At 42.4% G+C, this 17,628-nt stretch overlaps 1 protein-coding gene and 1 pseudogene across 2 annotated transcripts; both read right to left on the reverse strand.

Annotated features, from left to right (window-relative positions):
- Positions 1–1,586: 1,586 nt before the first annotated feature.
- LOC311107662 (iduronate 2-sulfatase-like) lies at positions 1,587–9,662 on the reverse strand (the record flags this gene model as incomplete). Its single annotated transcript, XM_084150188.1, has 2 exons — positions 1,587–5,929; positions 9,521–9,662. 2 exons carry the CDS (start codon positions 9,660–9,662, stop codon positions 5,400–5,402), a joined length of 672 nt encoding a protein of 223 aa, XP_084006314.1. The 3' UTR covers positions 1,587–5,399.
- Positions 9,663–10,084: 422 nt separating this feature from the next.
- On the reverse strand, positions 10,085–16,219 carry LOC311107663 (iduronate 2-sulfatase-like; annotated as a pseudogene). The gene is made up of 5 exons (XR_014615874.1): positions 16,133–16,219; positions 12,946–13,077; positions 12,637–12,808; positions 12,278–12,366; positions 10,085–10,354 (listed from the first exon to the last, which is right to left on the reverse strand). The product of XR_014615874.1 is annotated as an iduronate 2-sulfatase-like (transcript).
- Between the last annotated feature and the right edge of the window lie 1,409 nt (positions 16,220–17,628).

Genomic DNA, 17,628 nt, shown 5'->3' on the forward strand with positions numbered 1-17,628 from the left:
TAATGCTTTGTATTCAGGGCATAATGTTAATTTCTTTACCACATTTTTTGCAGGTTACTTTAGTGCCTTATTGCAAACAGGATGCATGTTTTGGAATATTTTTAATTCTGTACAAGCTTCCTTCTCTTTACTTTGTCATTTAGGTTAGTATTGTTGTTGATCCATCCTCCTCAGTTTTCTCCTATCACAGCCATTAAACTCTGTAACTGTTTGGCCTCATGGTGAAAAAATTAACAGAACTTGGAAACAGGAGTTGAAAGAGAGTTCAAATCCAAGATACAAAGTTTGCGAGCACAAACGCAATCCTGCTTTGGCACGAGCAATTAAAATATCAGCTTCAATTAGCCCATGGATCCATCTCCAACTGGCCTGACCTTGCTTTCAGAAGGCAAAAAACAAGGCAGTGGAATTTTCCGGCCCAGCTGGCAATGAAGTCTGTCTGCTGGAGCTGAATACATTGGTGCTCCCTAAGGATCCACCTCAGTATCCGCTTCTCCTGCACATTGACAAGAATATATTCCCAAAAGAGAGAGATAGAGAGGCTTATTTGAATTGGATATATACATTTATTTAAAAATGCATAGTTGTATAACAGATTATCTATCTTCAAACAATTATCTATATATTGTGTATCAATAAATATAACATATCTTTGTGCAAAGCATGAAACTAGAGAGTTTTACAGTACAGCGCTGCAAGATCTTCCCTTAATATGTTGGCCCTAATGATCAACAACAGCAACATCTCTTTTCTCTTCCATCTCTTTTCCCTAGCTGAAGGAACAGGCTACAGAATGCATTTCACCATTGTAGTTGGTTCTCTTTCAAATACTTGTTTTGATGTACCACGTGGGATTCGCAAGTTTCACCTATTAGGCTTGGGCGGTATCCAGATCATCATACCTTCATAACGACCTTGTGCCATAATGGGATATTCTGCAATACTGGCACTGAACACAATGGGACGCTGTTTTCAAACCCCACTGATACTCTGTAATCCAAAGGTTAGCAATGCCAACAAGTACATGTACAATCCCATAGAGAATGCTAACTAAATGCTAATGTGCGCATTGCAAACATTTTGTACAGTTTCTGACCTAAACTATACAAGTATACATGTAACTCAAAAATGCTACTCACAAAACAAAAATTAGCCAGCAAGGCTCTTGAACCAGGAGGGGATTCTCTGCTGTTACCAAGTTAATGCTTGATTTTGAAAGAAGCTAACCACTTACGTAGATAGCTAACTCCTCAATGGAGCAGGGCCAAGACATAACAGTCATATCCTACTGCCCAGGATTAGGAATACTGTATTAGGAATAATGCACTGCAGTCATTTCCTTCTTCCTTCGGCTACATTGCCTGACATCTTAAATCAGGGGTGTCAAACTCATTTTAGCTCAGGGGCCACATGGAGGAAAATCTATTCCCAAGTGGGCCGGACCGGAAAAATCATGGCATATATAACTTAAAAACAACAACTTCAGATTGTTTTCTTTGTTTTAATACGATCAACATACAACATAAAGCTGGAGCCTGAGGACAGTGTGTCCAAAATAGTACAAGCACAACATCACTATTAATCATAAAACACGTCAAGTTTATTTGAAAATTCTAAAGAAAAAGAACACAAACACACAATGCCTCAGTGATTAACAGAACTGTTTCACAGATCACAGAACTATATCAGGGGGTCATTTCTCAGGCAGAAATGTAGATAAAAAGAATGAAATCCTGTTCCCCAAACAAGTGCAAGAACCACAGAGTCAAGAATAGGTTAAATATACAAATAAAATAAAATCAATTAAAAACAATAGCACATCAACATAAAAACATATAAACATAAAGCTGGAGCCTGAGGACACTGTGTCCAAAAGCACAACATCACTATTAATCATAAAACACCTCAAGTTATTTGAAAGTTCTGAGGACAAGGAACACACAAACACACAATGCCTCAGTGATTCACAGAAGTATATCACAGATCACAGAACTATATCAGGGTGTCTCATGTAGCACTTTAAGTGGGGTTGCATTGTTTATTTGACTCCTGATACCTGGCATCTTTTAGCTTTCACCAGCGCATCAATATCAGGCGTCACATCCTGAGGGCGCACCATCTGTAGCCAGGCTGACAGCGCGGGACCAGTCCACTCCGACCCTGTCCAGCGCGCCGACGAGTGCGGTAAAAATATCAGCTGCTGTCGTTGTATCTGTCATCGGCACCAACTCCACGAACTCCTCGGTGACGGTCAATGTGTCATCAACTCCGCGGATGAAAATGGCCAGTTGTGCAACATCTGTAATATCCGTGCTTTCATCAATTGCAACCGAAAACGCAATAAATGACTTTACTTTTTGCTTCAACTGGCTGTCCAAATCCACTGAAAGATCGGAAATCCTGTCTGCAACTGTGTTTCTTGTCAGGCTGATATTTACAAAAGCCTGACGCTTTTCAGGGCACACAATCTCCGCTGCCTTCATCATGCATGTTTTTACAAATTCACCCTCACTAAATGGTTTTGAAGCCACTGCGATTTCATTAGCAATGAGGTAGCTAGCTTTCACTGCAGCGTCACTGATGTCTCGGCTGTGAGTAAACACAGACTTGACCTACTTGCTCTGCCCCGGTATAAACAGTTTGCTTGCTTAACACAATTGCTATTGCGCCATCCAGTAGACGCAATTGGAACAGCAGTTTATTTTATTGAAAAATTGCAGCGCATTTTTATACTTTACAAAATCATCTTGCGGGCCGGATTAAACCCGTTTGCGGTCCTGATCTGGCCCGCGGGCCGGACGTTTGACACCCCTGTCTTAAATCATGCCACCGGCTGCTCTGGACCGAGAGAGCACGCTTCCCACATCTATCCGGCCTGACTTGCTGCAGCCTGGTAGAAGCTACAACCCTGTGAGGGCCCTGGGAGACCCCATCCTCAAAACGGTGACCATGCCATTTGGGGTGGGAGAGCTGACACACCCTTGAAATAGGGTGAGGTCGTATATGCTTTTCCTCCTCCGTCAATACGGAGCAAGGAAATTGGACCTCCCCCTCATCTTCGAGCCCCTCGATGGCCAGAGACATTCCGGTTGGCAGTTACACGCTGCTCACGACCAGTCCAGGCTGCTATCATCATGCAGGATTTGTACCCTAGTAAACAAAGCAATTCTATACCCTCACCCGGATGCTATAGCCCTCGGAGCATAGCAGGCCCGCGACTTCTGGAAAAGAGTGCCAGCCCCCTTAGGCATGCTCTCTGTTTTACAGTTGATGCGTTTTATTGGAAAAATGATATGACTAAACAGAGCGTTCGTTCCTACACTCGGTTTTCCATCATCCTATGCTGCTAAAAATGCAGGACTTTTTTGGACGGAAAGGTTTCATCATAGTTAAGGTCGCTTTCTTGGGCTGCGAGGGCCCCAACTGGAATTCAGTTTATCCAAACTGTTGTCGTTTCTATGGGGGCACGTCGCTTACGCCCAGACTCTAAGTCTTCAGCTCGTCCTGGGACGTGTGTATTGTGCTTTCACAGCAGTTACTAGCCGCTGAGAAGCGTGGAGATGCCCTTGGCGTCCCTAAAGAGATTTTCTCTTTGTCACACCTTGGAGCCTATGGCTTGTTGCCTGTCGCCTTCCCCAGAAGGGTGTCCCTATCATTGTCCAGTATGCGTGTTGCGCATCTACTTGGATGGAATGAGAGCTCAGGCAAGGTTATCATGCTCTTCACTCATTGGGAAACCAATGGACCCTTCTATCTTCGACGGTATCCTGCCGGATCATGGGGACTATTACATTTATTTATAATTGCGAGGGTGACAGCCTTCGGAGGGGTCTGAAAGGGCCCATCCTTCAGAGGAGTTTACCTCTTGGGCACTGTTTTTGGGACATATCACACTGAACTTAGATTTTGTGTGGCACAAATTGGGCTTCCCCTCACTTAGTTATGAGGTTTCTCCCGACGGGTTGTTTCTGCACCTTCTTGGTGAGTACTCCCTCAGTTTCGGAGCCTCTGAGGGTTGCTGATGTTGGGACTACCCTGGCTTCAGAGACCATGTTTTGCGATATGGGAGTTGGCCATATCCCATGTGTTACAGCGAAATGAGCACTTGAAAGACAACTTAAGGTTACTTGTGGAACCCCGGTTCTCTGATAATGAGTGAGATGTATCACCGTATTCCCCTGTGAGGAAGAGCACGAGGAAGAGAAGCATACTTGAGAATAACCAGAGGGCGGGAGAGTGGCTCGTTATAAGGAGATGAGGGGCTCACCTTTTTCGCCACTCTACTTGTCTGTCGGTCTCAGATGCTTTTGATAGGTTCTTTCGAGAGTATAGGTGATCCTAGCGAATCTCACTGTGATACATCTCACTCATATTATCAGAGATCCGGGTTTACGCAAGTAACCTGTCACGACTTCCACCGAGGCTGCCCCCCAACCTGGTTCGAGCAGGCTTCAGCATTCGTCGTCACCGGAGTACTAGCTACTGCCGATCCCATTCTCATCACTCCACTTGTCATGTCTTGTCAATCACACACACCTGGTGCTCATTCCCCTAATTAGTATGTGTATAAGTGTTCCCTCTGTTCCCCTTGCCTTTGTGAGTGATTGTTTGTTGTGAGAGCGTGTAGCTCGGTTGAGCTACTATTCACTGTGTTTATGCCAAGGTGGATGTTTTCCCTTGTAATAGTTTCGTTTGACACTTTGGACGTTTGATTTATGTAAATGGAATAAACTCTGGACTTCGGTATTTTACCTCCTGCGCCTGACTCCTTCATTCACACCTCGTCACATAACCTTAGGTTTTGTTTCAGTACTGTAAGAAATATTTCTGCTTGCAAAACAAACCTTACTGGTCTCATCTGTGATTTGATCAAACTTAGCACACTGATAACTCCCACAGATCCCTTTTCACCTTAGTGGTTTCCATGGAGCTCAGTTAGGTTCTATTTAGAGCTGGAGTCAAATTCTTGCCACTGAATTTGACCACCCATATTCAGAAAGATGAAACGCTAAGACAATGCGTGTGCCTAAAAACCTACGTACTGTAGATACGACAGGTTTTAACAATAACAGCAGCAACTAATATCCTAATGGTTAACTACAAACTACATTAAGTGCCTTTATAGTAACTGTGGGAAAATCAAAATCTTAATTACAGGCGCTTGCCTAGAAGGAAAATGTTTACATTTACATTTTAGCCATTTAGCAGACGCTCTTATCCAGAGTACATACAGGCCCCCCGTGGGAAACAAACCCACAACCCTGGCGTTGCAAGCGCCATGCTCTACCAACTGAGCTACAGGGGATACATAATGGGACACACAATGTTGAGTCCCTTATGAATATAGAAACAATTCAGATATTCCCTTCTAAATAGTTAATTATCCAAACAAGGCATCATCATGCCATCCCTTTAGATTTAGTCTCTGCAGTGAGGTAGAGGTGTTGTTTGAGGGTCTGGGCCCAGGGCAGCTGATGATAGCCCTGGCCCAGCTTGCGGAGTCGGAGGCTGTGTTCAGAGCCGTTGTACAGGTTGTGGTCCTGGCCTGGGTCTCTCTCCATGAGGTACAGTTCCCCAGCGTGGACCACCAGGTCAGTCTGGAAGCTAGCAGGGTCGAAGCCCACCCACAGGGTGAAGCGGTAGTCCCAGGAGGTCAGAGAGTAGCCCATCACCCGAATGTCCTTCAGGTTGTGTAGGTCAGAGTTCTCCTGGGGGGTGTCTGCAGGCCGAGGGTACTGGCTGCAGGCGATGGACTCCAAGTCCATGCTGTCATCTAGGTGCTTGAAGGTGTAGGCCAGGTTGTCTCCCTCGGTACAGAGCTCCACGTCGAAGGAGTCATCAAGACAGGGGTGTGGGGGCTTCAGCCCAGCCAGGTTGGACACTGTGGGGAAGACATCTAGCAGCTCATTCACGTTCCTCACTGTTCCTCCTGTGGAGGAGAGTAAGGTAGAGTCACAACCCATCAACATATAATGTACTACACTGGGAATAACAATGTTACATAGTAGAGAACAAACTTCTCTTGCACCAATCTGTCCTGTGGGAGAATGATTGTCACAGGGACAGGAAGGAGCCAGAGGAATACGAAAGTTTGTCTCAAATTACTCAATGGCTTTCTTTCCTTTACGATACCACTGTTAGATAGGGGGAAAAAAGACTGGATAGGTTTCCACCATGCTGCTTTCATCTGTCACACCTTGCCAGATCAGTGATAATGATATAATAAAGACAAGTATAAGAGAAGTACACACAAGGAATTAAAACTAGTTACTAACTACAGTTTACATATACTTAGGATGGAGTGATTAAAATTCGTTTTTCAACCACTCCACAAATTTCTTGTTAACAAACTATAGTTTTGGCAAGTCGGTTAGGACATCTGCTTTGTGCATGACACAAGTCATTTTTTCAACAATTGTTTACAGACAGATTATTTCACTTATAATTCACTGTACCACAATTCCAGTGGGTCAGAAGTTTACATACACTAAGTTGACTGTGCCTTTAAACAGCTTGGAAAATTCCAGAAAATTATGTCATGGCTTTAGAAGGTTCTGATAGGCTAATTGACATCATTTGAGTCAATTGGAGGTGTACCTGTGGATGTATTTCAAGGCGTACCTTCAAACTCAGTGCCTCTTTGCTTGACATCATGGGAAAATCTAAATAAATCAGCCAAGACCTCAGAAAAAAAATTGTAGACCTCCACAAGTCTGGTTCATCCTTGGGAGCAATTTCCAAATGCCTGAAGGTACCACGTTCATCTGTACAAACAATAGTACACAAGTATAAACACCATGGGACCACACAGCCGTCATACCGCTCAGGAAGGAGACACGTTCTGTCTCCTAGAGATGAACGTACTTTGGTGCGAAAAGTGCAAATCAATCCCAGAACAACAGCAAAGGACCTTGTGAAGATGCTGGAGGAAACAGGTACAAAAGTATCTATATCCACAGTAAAACGAGTCCTATATCGTCATAACCTGAAAGGCCGCTCAGCAAGGAAGAAGCCACTGCTCCAAAACCGCCATAAAAAAGCCAGACTACGGTTTGCAACTGCACATGGGGACAAAGATCGTACTTTTTGGAGAAATGTCCTCTGGTCTGATGAAACAAATATAGAACTGTTTGGCCATAATGACCATCGTTATGTTTGGAGGAAAAAGGGGGTCGCTTGCAAGCCGAAGAACACCATCCCAACCGTGAAACACGGGGGTGGCAGCATCATGCTGTGGGGGTGCTTTGCTTCAGGAGGGACTGGTGCACTTCACAAAATAGATGGCATCATGAGGAAGGAAAATTATGTGGATATATTGAAGCAACATCTCAAGACATCAGTCAGGAAGTTAAAGCTTGGTCGCAAATGGGTCTTCCAAATGGACAATGACCCCAAGCATACTTCCAAAGTTGTGGCAAAATGGCTTAAGGACAACAAAGTCAAGGTATTGGAGTGGCCATCACAAAGCCCTGACCTCAATCCTATAGAAAATGTGTGGGCAGAACTGAAAAAGCATGTGCGAGCAAGGAGGCCTACAAACCTGACTCAGTTAAACCAGCTCTGTCAGGAGGAATGGGCCAAAATTCACCCAACTTATTGTGGGAAGCATGTGGAAGGCTACCCGAACCGTTTGACCCAAGTTAAACAATTTAAAGGCAATGCTACCAAACACTAATTGAGTGTATGTAAACTTCTGAACCACTGGGAATGTGATGAAAGAAATAAAAGCTGAAATAAATCATTCTCTCTACTATTATTCTGACATTTCACATTCTTAAAATAAAGTGGTGATCCTAACTGACCTAAAACAGGGAATTTTTACTAGGATTAAATGTCAGGAATTGTGAAAAACTGAGTTTAAATGTATTTGGCTAAGGTGTATTGAAACTTCCGACTTCAACTGTATATGAGTGAAAACCCTGTGTAAAGTGATGCTGTGCTGGACCAAACACATCTATGTAGGGGAAGATCTTATCCCCTGGCCACGGACAGACTGCATTCACAGCTGGTACATAGAACATTAGGGGAACGCGAGTGGCCACTTCAAAGTTGCTGTATTTGGCCCATTCCCCATGCTCCCCAAGTGACCATCCTGTAAGAGACATTAATAATATTTTACAAAAACGCCAATGTATTTAAACAATCAGACAATATAACATTTAATATTGGCCATGGTATGCAACATACAGGTATAGAATAAAAAATTTGTAACTATCACTCATTTTACATACAATGCTCCTGTAAATCAACAGACAATTCGTAGTCAAGTCAACATATCAGTCCCTCCAGGATTTCGCAGGGATTTTATGTGACATTTGCAGGCCAAAATTCTGACATTTTGCACGGTAATATGCAATGATTTTGTCCAATTTGTCGTGGAAATGCGCTGACGAGGGAAAAAATGTGTTGACGTGTGGCTTGATTGAACCATATTATGTGGTAAATGTGTGGTGATTGGTTGAAAATACAAACCCTCTTTTTTTTACCGCAGTGATGGGTCAGTTTTATGCGATGATTTCACTTTGTTTTATGTAGAAATAGTGCGGTGATTGTTCAAATTTGCAAGCCCTCGCATAATATGGAGGGAATTGTTGATTTTGCACCCAAAAAAATGTGATCGCAGAATCCTGGAGGGACTGATATTTGATATGAATAGATCCAAGCATGAGGCTGGTGAAGTAAGTCTTTGTCAACTCAGGAAGGTTAAGGCAGAATGTTTATGTTGTCACACCCCCATCTAGTGGCTAAAGAGTACCTCAAGTAATTTGCCTGTTGAAAAGTCAAAGCCATTGACAGACCATTACAGACACTAGGGGTTCGTTCAGTTCAATTAAACGTTTGGTACATTGCGTGACGGTTTGTACTGAACGACATGTTTCCCCACGTTCTTGAACAAACTTTGAGGTATGTTTGCTCCGTTTGGTGGGTGTGGTGGGGTGTGGCTTGGAGCAATGAATGACGTATTTAAAGGGCAGCGGTGTATTTTGAATCGTCATACCAACCCACAACCCAAACCCTCCCTGTTTTTCAACTTGTCATGCAGAACAGCATCGTTTCCATTCAATTGAATGCTGCACACCATTTTTTCATACTGAACACAGCCCAGTTTAGACTGGGCGATATGGTCAAACTATCAGAACACAATATTGTTCAAATTTTTTATGGTATTTTATGTTTCCGAATAATAAAAGTACTAAATTTTTTATGAGTAATGACCCTAGGAAGGCAACAAATGAATTCTAAGAGGTTTAATGGTCTTTCTCTATTCTGATTGTTTTATAATTCTCAACCAAACTAGGACAAAACTGACAGTCAATGACATTTATTTAGCACTGTATCAAAATACAGTTATAGACAACATAGTTCAAATCCCTACCCCTATGTGGATCCATACCGGTATACCTTACAATACGGTATATCTTACAATACGGTCCAGGCCTACACCAGTTAGATGTATGCAACAGATCTACAAATTTGTACGTAATATATTTAAACAGGACCAAGGGTAGAGTTGTCTTACCATGGTCTGAAGTAAAGACCACAACAGTGTCTTCAGCCAGGCCCAGATCATCCAGAGTATTTAACAACCTGCCCACTTGGGAGTCCAGGTACTTCACAGAGACATAATAGTGCTGTCGAATCTGGAGCTGAGTCACAAACATTGTCTGATGAAGGTCTCTGACCGAAACGTCATTTATAATTTATAATAAACAATATATTTTTTATAATGAGAGAGTGTCATGACATAACTTCTGATGCTGAATCACTATCCCAAATATTAAATGGTATGTATGTAGCCAATCATAACAGATTATTTGTAGATTTCTTTGTGCTTCAAGCGTCTAGAGCCACATATAAAAAATATAGATTTGCCCCTACAATCATGGAACTACTCTTACAAAAAATGGTTCCAAAAGGGTTCTTTGGCTGTCCCCACAGGATAACCCTTTTCGGTTCCAGGTAGAACTCTTTTGGGTTCCATGTAATTTAGAACCCTCTGAGTAAAGGGAACAGGGTTGGAGAGCCTGATCTACTTTCTATTGAGTGAATCATAAATTATATTGAGTGAATCATACTTGCTCATCTATGTCTTCTGATTGCAGTTAAACCCCTCAGTGTCTGAAAATAAGAAGGGCAGCTTCAGGTGCGGTACCTGTGGGATTCTGAAGGGAATGTGAGGTTTGTGGAATCCAACAGCCAGAAAGAAGTGCTAGTCAAAATCCCTTGTGGACTTGAGCAGTCTGACGGCCTCCTCTGTGCTCTCCATGTCTGGTAGTGTCTCCAGAGGGGTTTCTGACACATTCATCGAGCACAGCAGGTTGACATGCAGTTGGCCATCAATTCCCTTGCAAACCTAAACAAACCAACACATTTTATTTTGCTAAACAACATTTTACGTTTTTGAATTTGTGAAAATGCAGAAAAACATCTTACGATAAGCAGTTTGAGCAATACACAGAGAGATGGCTCAAATCAGACAACAGGCAGAAGCATCTTTAGCCATTATATCTTAAAAATGGAATCCGCAGTAGGGGGAAACAGCGCCACTGTCCGCCCTACCAATGTTGTTTTTGTTTTGTTGAAGAAGCAGAGGTAACAAGCCTCCCACAATGTGGTACAAAATTATTGCGGTACTTACTCTGCTGTTCTATCCCTGTGCAATGACATCTGAGGGAAAAAACTGTGCTTCGCTGTTTTACAGTGTCCACTAGGGAAAATGTGGCGCTGGATATTTGACCAGCAGAATTTTTTATTTAGCAGACATTTCAGAAATGTACCGGACTCATAAGCATTGGATGAGTAACCTGATTAGGGCATCCACCCATTGTGCTCAGAATGACAGAAATCACATTTAGATGAAGGTAATTCATATTAACAGAACATGCAAGTGGAGGATGCAGTGATGTGCGGCCCTTCTTACCAAATTCTGACGTGCACTTTGAAGGTGTTAGAATAACTGTCCACATTTACTTTTCCTCAGCCAACAAGAAGAATAACGAACAGCAAAATCACTAGCCTATGTCAATCTACTATCCCCCATAGTAGAAAAGTTTACCTATTCTATTGGTGTGATTGTTGAGAAAGAAATAGCCTATGTAGGACGATAGATCCCAAATTCATACAACCAGTAGGCCTAGGCTTCATATACAAAAAAAAACATGAAAAAGCAAAGAGTCTGATGCAACAGATCAGAAAATTCTGCTCAAAATGTTGATAAACGATTATTTATTCACATTATAAGTGCAGCAACGCGCACAAGGCAGTAGGCTTCACGTGAATGTTCGTACCATAATGCAATTAGCGGGGAAAAGACAGTTGTCAAAACCACACCGCATATGACAGAGGTTTCATGTGACAGAGATGAAAATATCTGTTAGACATTTAGAAAGAGGGGAGATCTAATATGCAAGATGTAGCATGGGTTGCTAATATGACTAGGATTGTGCCTTTGGCTACTGGACAATGAAAGAAAGTTGATATAATATAATTGCCTCCACGGATATGGTCAGATTTTGGCTAGGCTTCTTTGAAGCAAGGTAAGACATGCCTCATAATATGTAGTAAAATGTTCAGGTTTCAAACGTAAAAAGTATATGTTTTCAAAATGCATACTGCCTCCAGCTGGTGCGCTGATGAAGCCTGCCTTCTGTTGCATATGCATTTGCTGTTTGAGATGCTGTAGCAGCAGCTCTCGCTCTGTCTGACAGATATTCCGCTCAAAGGCTCTGTATCTGTATGCTGTACTCGTGATAAATAAGAGACATAACGAATATACTGTACACATGCGCCAATTTAATTCCACTAAATTATGCAAATTAACCTATAGACCGATAAGCATGACCAGTCAAATGTATTTACATCCAATGGTATTTCCATCAATGAATAGGCTAAAAAGCATTATTTCGCAATGGGCTTTTTTCTCTCCCGGTGGACAATTGGCTGGCAGCAATTTTATTTATCAGCTTTTCAACAAGCAAAAAATATATTGTCCAAAACCTGGCTATTACCGGCTAACGGAAACCTTGGTTTTCTTAGAGGAGTATCTACACAATGAACTACTGTTTGCAATAACTTCTTTGTTGTTGTAATATCGCAAACGGACTTGGCAGTTTCACAATTAAGGATTCCAGCTTTAAATGAATGTTTGTATGCTGAATGGAATCCATTCACTATACTAAATAGAACCCGTTAAATATACAAACATTCATTGAAGTTATACATGACCAGAGCATCTGTAGACTAGGGAGACATGGCAGCAGTCAAGGCAACCACTGACCTTCCTATTTCCATATTTGAAAGATGGAGGATGATAAGGCAGTACAGACCAGCTGTACGGGTAATCATCTGAGTGATTGGAGGCTATGCCTTCAACATAAGCACATAAAACAGTGATATTAGCAGGAGGCAAGTATTAACAACACAAAGGAAACAGCCTCTGTCAATTTGGAAGCTCTCACATGATATACTGCACAAAATAAGCAGGGAGATATTTTAAAACATTGAACACAGTGGATATTAAACAAAGTGGAGAAAACCAGAGAATTGTTACAAATGTTTCAATGTGGACTGATGCAATAAATTCACCAACCACTAAAAACATTAAGTTGGTCGAGACAAATGGCTAGGATATTTTACCTGGATGAAACACCTTCCCAACTGACATAGTGGTGTAGCCCTTTGACTTGAAGTACTGGGGGAGAGTTGTGTAGTTACCTGCACTCCAGTAGAAGTTAAAGTCATATAACTTGGTTGTGTCAAGTCTACGACTTGTTAGTAAGGAGGTCCGACTTGGTGCACACGCTGCTTGCTACAAATTGAATGACAGAAAGATAAATATAAAGGTGAAGAAGAAAAATAGGAGATTAAATCATACAATTACAATGGATTGCCAATTTAAGTTGGCTTGGGCTACAGAATTAAATGACTTATCTGCTGTAGGCCTACCTGGGCATATGCGTTGAGAAAGACATTGCTTTTAGAGAAAGTTGATCAATGTTTGGTGACTTCACAACAGGATCTCCGTAGTATCCTAATGTTGGTCTCGAATCATCAGCCATGATGGAAATGACATTTTGCCTAATGTAAAGCATACTGTGTCCATAATAAGTATATAGGTTATAGGTTGAGAGCTTTTGTGAAAGAGCACAGTTAGAAAGATATGGCATACAGATGCAAACCGGATGGACATCATGAAAATGATCGGAGAGGTTGAGGGTAGAGGAAGTTCAGGTGTAAAAACAAACTAAATAGAATTATTGTAAAATTGACTGTGTCCATAAAATAGTATTTATAAGCTGGAAGTAGAGGCCTAAGCATTGTTGTTCACTAGTTTACTCCAATTAGGGAAGGGGTGGTGGGGTTGGAAAGTAATAAAGGGAAATATATTTTTTTAAAGGATATGTGTATATATATGTATGTATGTATGTATGTATGTATGTATGTATGTATGTATGTATGTATGTATGTATGTATGTATGTATGTATGTATATATATATATATATATATATATATATATATATATATATATATATATATATATATATATATATATATATATTTGCGAGAGAAAAAAATCATATGGGGGATTGGAAGTGATGCAGACAATTACATTGATGGAAGTTACAATCTATATGCAATATTAAAGCTGATCTACCCCCAAAAAATTTACATTTTGCCTGTCTAAAGGAAAACAAATTAGTGGTACAATGTTGCCCCACCTTTATCAGCTACAAATGTAGCAAGCGTACACAAATGTAGCAAGCGGAAGTGGAGGGAGTACAGGGCTTAGCATGTCCCTAGAGGAGGCTAAAAATAGATTTTGACTTGGAGAAGTTGAATATTTTCAGGAGTCGGGTAATTGGTTAAGGGAGGAGGATTGGAGGGAAAGAGAGAGGAGGTTGAAAAGACTGAGGGGATGGGTTTGTATCTGTTGAAGCTAGCAATAACAAGGGAGAGGGTATGTCGAGGAAGATTGGTGTCAAGAAAGAAGGGATACTGGTCTGTAGTTGTTGACATCGGAGGGATCGAGTGTAGGTTTTTTGAGGAGGGGTGCAACTCTCGCTCTCTTGATGACAGAAGGGACATGGCCAGCGGTCAAGGATGAGTTGATGAGCGAGGTGAGGTAAGGGAGAAGGTCTCTGGAAATGGTCTGGAGAAGAGAGGAGGGGATAGGTTCAAGCGGGCAGGTTGTTGGGCGGCCGGCCGTCACAAGTCGCAAGATTTCATCTGGAGAGAGAGGGGAGAAAGAAGTCAAAGCATAGGGTAGGGCAGTGTGAGCAGGACCAGCGGTGTCATTTTACTTAATAAATGAGGATCGGATGTCGTCAACCTTCTTTTCAAAATGGTTGACGAAGTCATCCACAGAGAGGGAGGAGGGAGGGGGAGGAGGAGGAGGATTCAGCAGGTAGGGGAAGGTGGCAAAGAGCTTCCTAGGGTTAGAGGCAGAGGCTTGAAATTTAGAGTGGTAGAAAGTGGCTTTAGCAGCAGAAACAGAGGAAGAGAATGTAGAGAGGAGGGAGTGAAAAGATGACAGGTCCGCAGGGAGTCTAGTTTTCCTCCATTTCCGCTCGGCTGTCCGGAGCCCTCTTCTGTGAGCTCGCAATGAGTTGTCAAGCCACGGAGCAGGAGGGGAGGACCGAGCCGGACGGGAGGATAGGGGACATAGAGAGTCAAAAGATGCAGAAAGGGAGGAGAGGAGGGTTGACAAGGTAGAATCAGGAGATCGGAGGGAGAAGGATTTAGCAGAGGGAAGAGATGATAGGATGGAAGAGGAGAGAGTAGCGGGAGAGAGAGAGCGAAGGTTGCGACGGCACATTACCATCTGAGTAGGGGCAGAGTGAGTAGTGTTGGAGGAGAGCGAGAGAGAAAAGGATACAAAGTAGTGTTCGGAGACTTGGAGTGGAGTTGCAGTGAGATTAGTAGAAGAACAGCATCTAGTAAAGATGAGGTCAAGCGTATTGCCTGCCTTGTGAGTAGGGGGGGACGGTGAGAGGGTGAGGTCAAAAGAGGCAGAGAGAAATTAGTCAAAGGCAGACGTAGGGAGGTTAAAGTCACCCCGAACTGTGAGGGGTGAGCCATCCTCTGGAAAGGAACTTATCAAGGCGTCAAGCTCATTGATTAACTCTCCAAGGGAACCTGGACGGCGATAAATGACAAGGATGTTAAGCTTGAATGGGCTAGTGACTGTGACAGCATGGAATTCAAATGAGGAGATAGACAGATGGGTCTATTTGTGCCGAATACACTGCTGTATTATAGGTGTCACGTTTATGGGCATGTTGCAGCAGTGTATAGGAGGAAGAATCCAAGATGTGGAAGTGTGCAGGAGCACATGGGACAGAGGAATGTGTAGTTCCAGTGGAAAAATATGTGTGTGTCAACTGTAGGGGTGCCCATGTTGCTGGGGATCGGAGGTGTCCGGTGCGAAAAAAGGCAGGTTGAGGTGGACAGGGTCAGAGTAGTGCAGAACATGTTGTATGCTGAGGCAGTGAAGAAAGTAGAGGAGGGTGGATCAAGGGTGAGGGATTCTGAGAGGATCCCTGTGAATAGTAGATCTGTGCCAGAACAGAGGGATAGGCCAATGAGTGATATGTTTCAGTAAGGTTGGCTTCTTAGTATTCATAGCAATGGTTATCAACTGTAACGCAGAGATGGAACATAAGTCACAGAACATTGGTGGCAGCTGCAAAGAAGTACTTTGGGGTACAAGATTTGACTTCAGAAGAGTTACAGGGTGTGTTGAGTGGTAATGTCCCATCCTCTCAGGTCGTTGGCCTGGGGTAGGATCAGATAGGGTTAAAGTAGTGGAATAATGAGTGTAGGTTTAGGTGGTAGGGTAATTAAAAATATTATTTTATTTTTCCCGTTTCCCGTTTTCCCAAGTGTAATGGATTTATCCTATAGTTCAGTTGGGTGCGGTAATGCAACATATTGGATGCTAACCGCCGTTAAACCTCATCAAAGACGAAGAAGAAACGTAGCAAGCAGCTTGAACACACATCAGACATTGAGCAACATAGCTAAATTGCAACAGTGTGTTACTGAGCAGGAATTAGGCAATAATAAGTATTTCAAAACATGTATTGTTGTTGATGTTGGGTTAGGAAAGCTTGTGAAAAGTTAGTTACTTACTTCTTGCACCAACTTGATAGGAGAAAATTACACACAAACTCAGGACGCAAAGTATTCAAGGTGTTTCTCTGTCAAAACATAGCAGCGTGTCTGCTTGAAAAACATTTTTTTCTGTGATTTTTAAATAGCAGTTGAAAACCAAAAAGGTGCATTACCGCCACCAACTGGACTGGAGTGTAAATCCATTATGCTGAAACAAAAAGGGGAAAGGGGAAAAGGGGAAAAAGAAATGACCCTGCCAACTAAACCTCCACTACTTTGACCCTATCTGATCCTACACCAGGCAGAGGCCTGGGAGGATGGGACACTACCACTCAACACACCCTGTAACTCTTCTGAAGTTAAATCTCATACACCCAAGTACTTCTCTGCAGCTGGCACCACAACATCTATTTTCTGTGATTTACATTCCATTTTTGCAGTACAATTGATAACCATTGCTATGAACGCTAAGAGCCAACCTTACTGACGCACATATCATTTGTTGGCCTATCCCTCTGTACTAGCACCAGTAGCAACCCGTCTTTCAGGGCATGTTATTTTGGCATTAATATGTGTCACATATCTGTTTGCAAACAATGTCAAAAATAAAAATAAGTAATTGAGTTAATAAAGCTGCATACTAACATGGTCTCTTTTTTGCTTTCTTGAGAAAGGCAGCTCCAAAATGCAGGTGTTTGAGCCTAGCTCAGTGCTTTCTGTGGTGGTGGTGGGGCAGCCAGTGGAAAATATGGCGCGTAGGGGTTGGTTATGTTCTCTAGTTGCGCCGTGATTGGCTCAGTGTTCTGTCACTCATTGGGACGCTACACCGCCAAATCTAAGGGTAGACCTCGAAAATTCAAGCCCCTTGGGTGCTGCCATAGAGTTACATTGGAAGTGCCCATCCAAGAAGGCTCAAGGTCAATGGCCACAGATAAAATGACGTCAAATCACGTTATATCTACAGTAGCTTTGATTGGACTGATCATGTCAACATCATCCTTTCAAAATCTTAGCTAGCAGTCATCATCAGGAATCAAGTCGACAATCTACTGGCAAATCCTTTTTAATCCTTGTCATGTGAAGATAAATAATTAAGAGAAATTATAGATAAAATCTATCAATGCTCATCGGCCATTGGACATAAAGCTACAGAGGACCACATGTAACTCTATGTGGTCCTCTGTAGCTCAGCTGGTAGAGCACGGCGCTTGTAACGCCAAGGTAGTGGGTTCGAACCCCGGGACCACATATACACAAAAAAATGTATGCACGCATGACTGTAAGTCGCTTTGGATAAAAGCGTCTGCTAAATGGCATATTATTATTATTATTATAAACATTACACAACAAGTTGGAAATCGCAAATTCAACAATGAGCGGTTTGGAAGGAATCAGTGGCTAACTGCAAGCTTTGCAAAGCAATCACTAGCCTGCTATTCAGTGGAGTGGCTGTGTGGTCCCAAGTCTGGGTTTAAGGGTCTCTTTTCCAAGCTTAAAATTATAAACCTTCAACA

The sequence above is a fragment of the Coregonus lavaretus genome (assembly GCF_964263955.1).
Source record: "Coregonus lavaretus genome assembly, chromosome: 32".
Lineage (NCBI taxonomy): Eukaryota > Metazoa > Chordata > Actinopteri > Salmoniformes > Salmonidae > Coregonus > Coregonus lavaretus.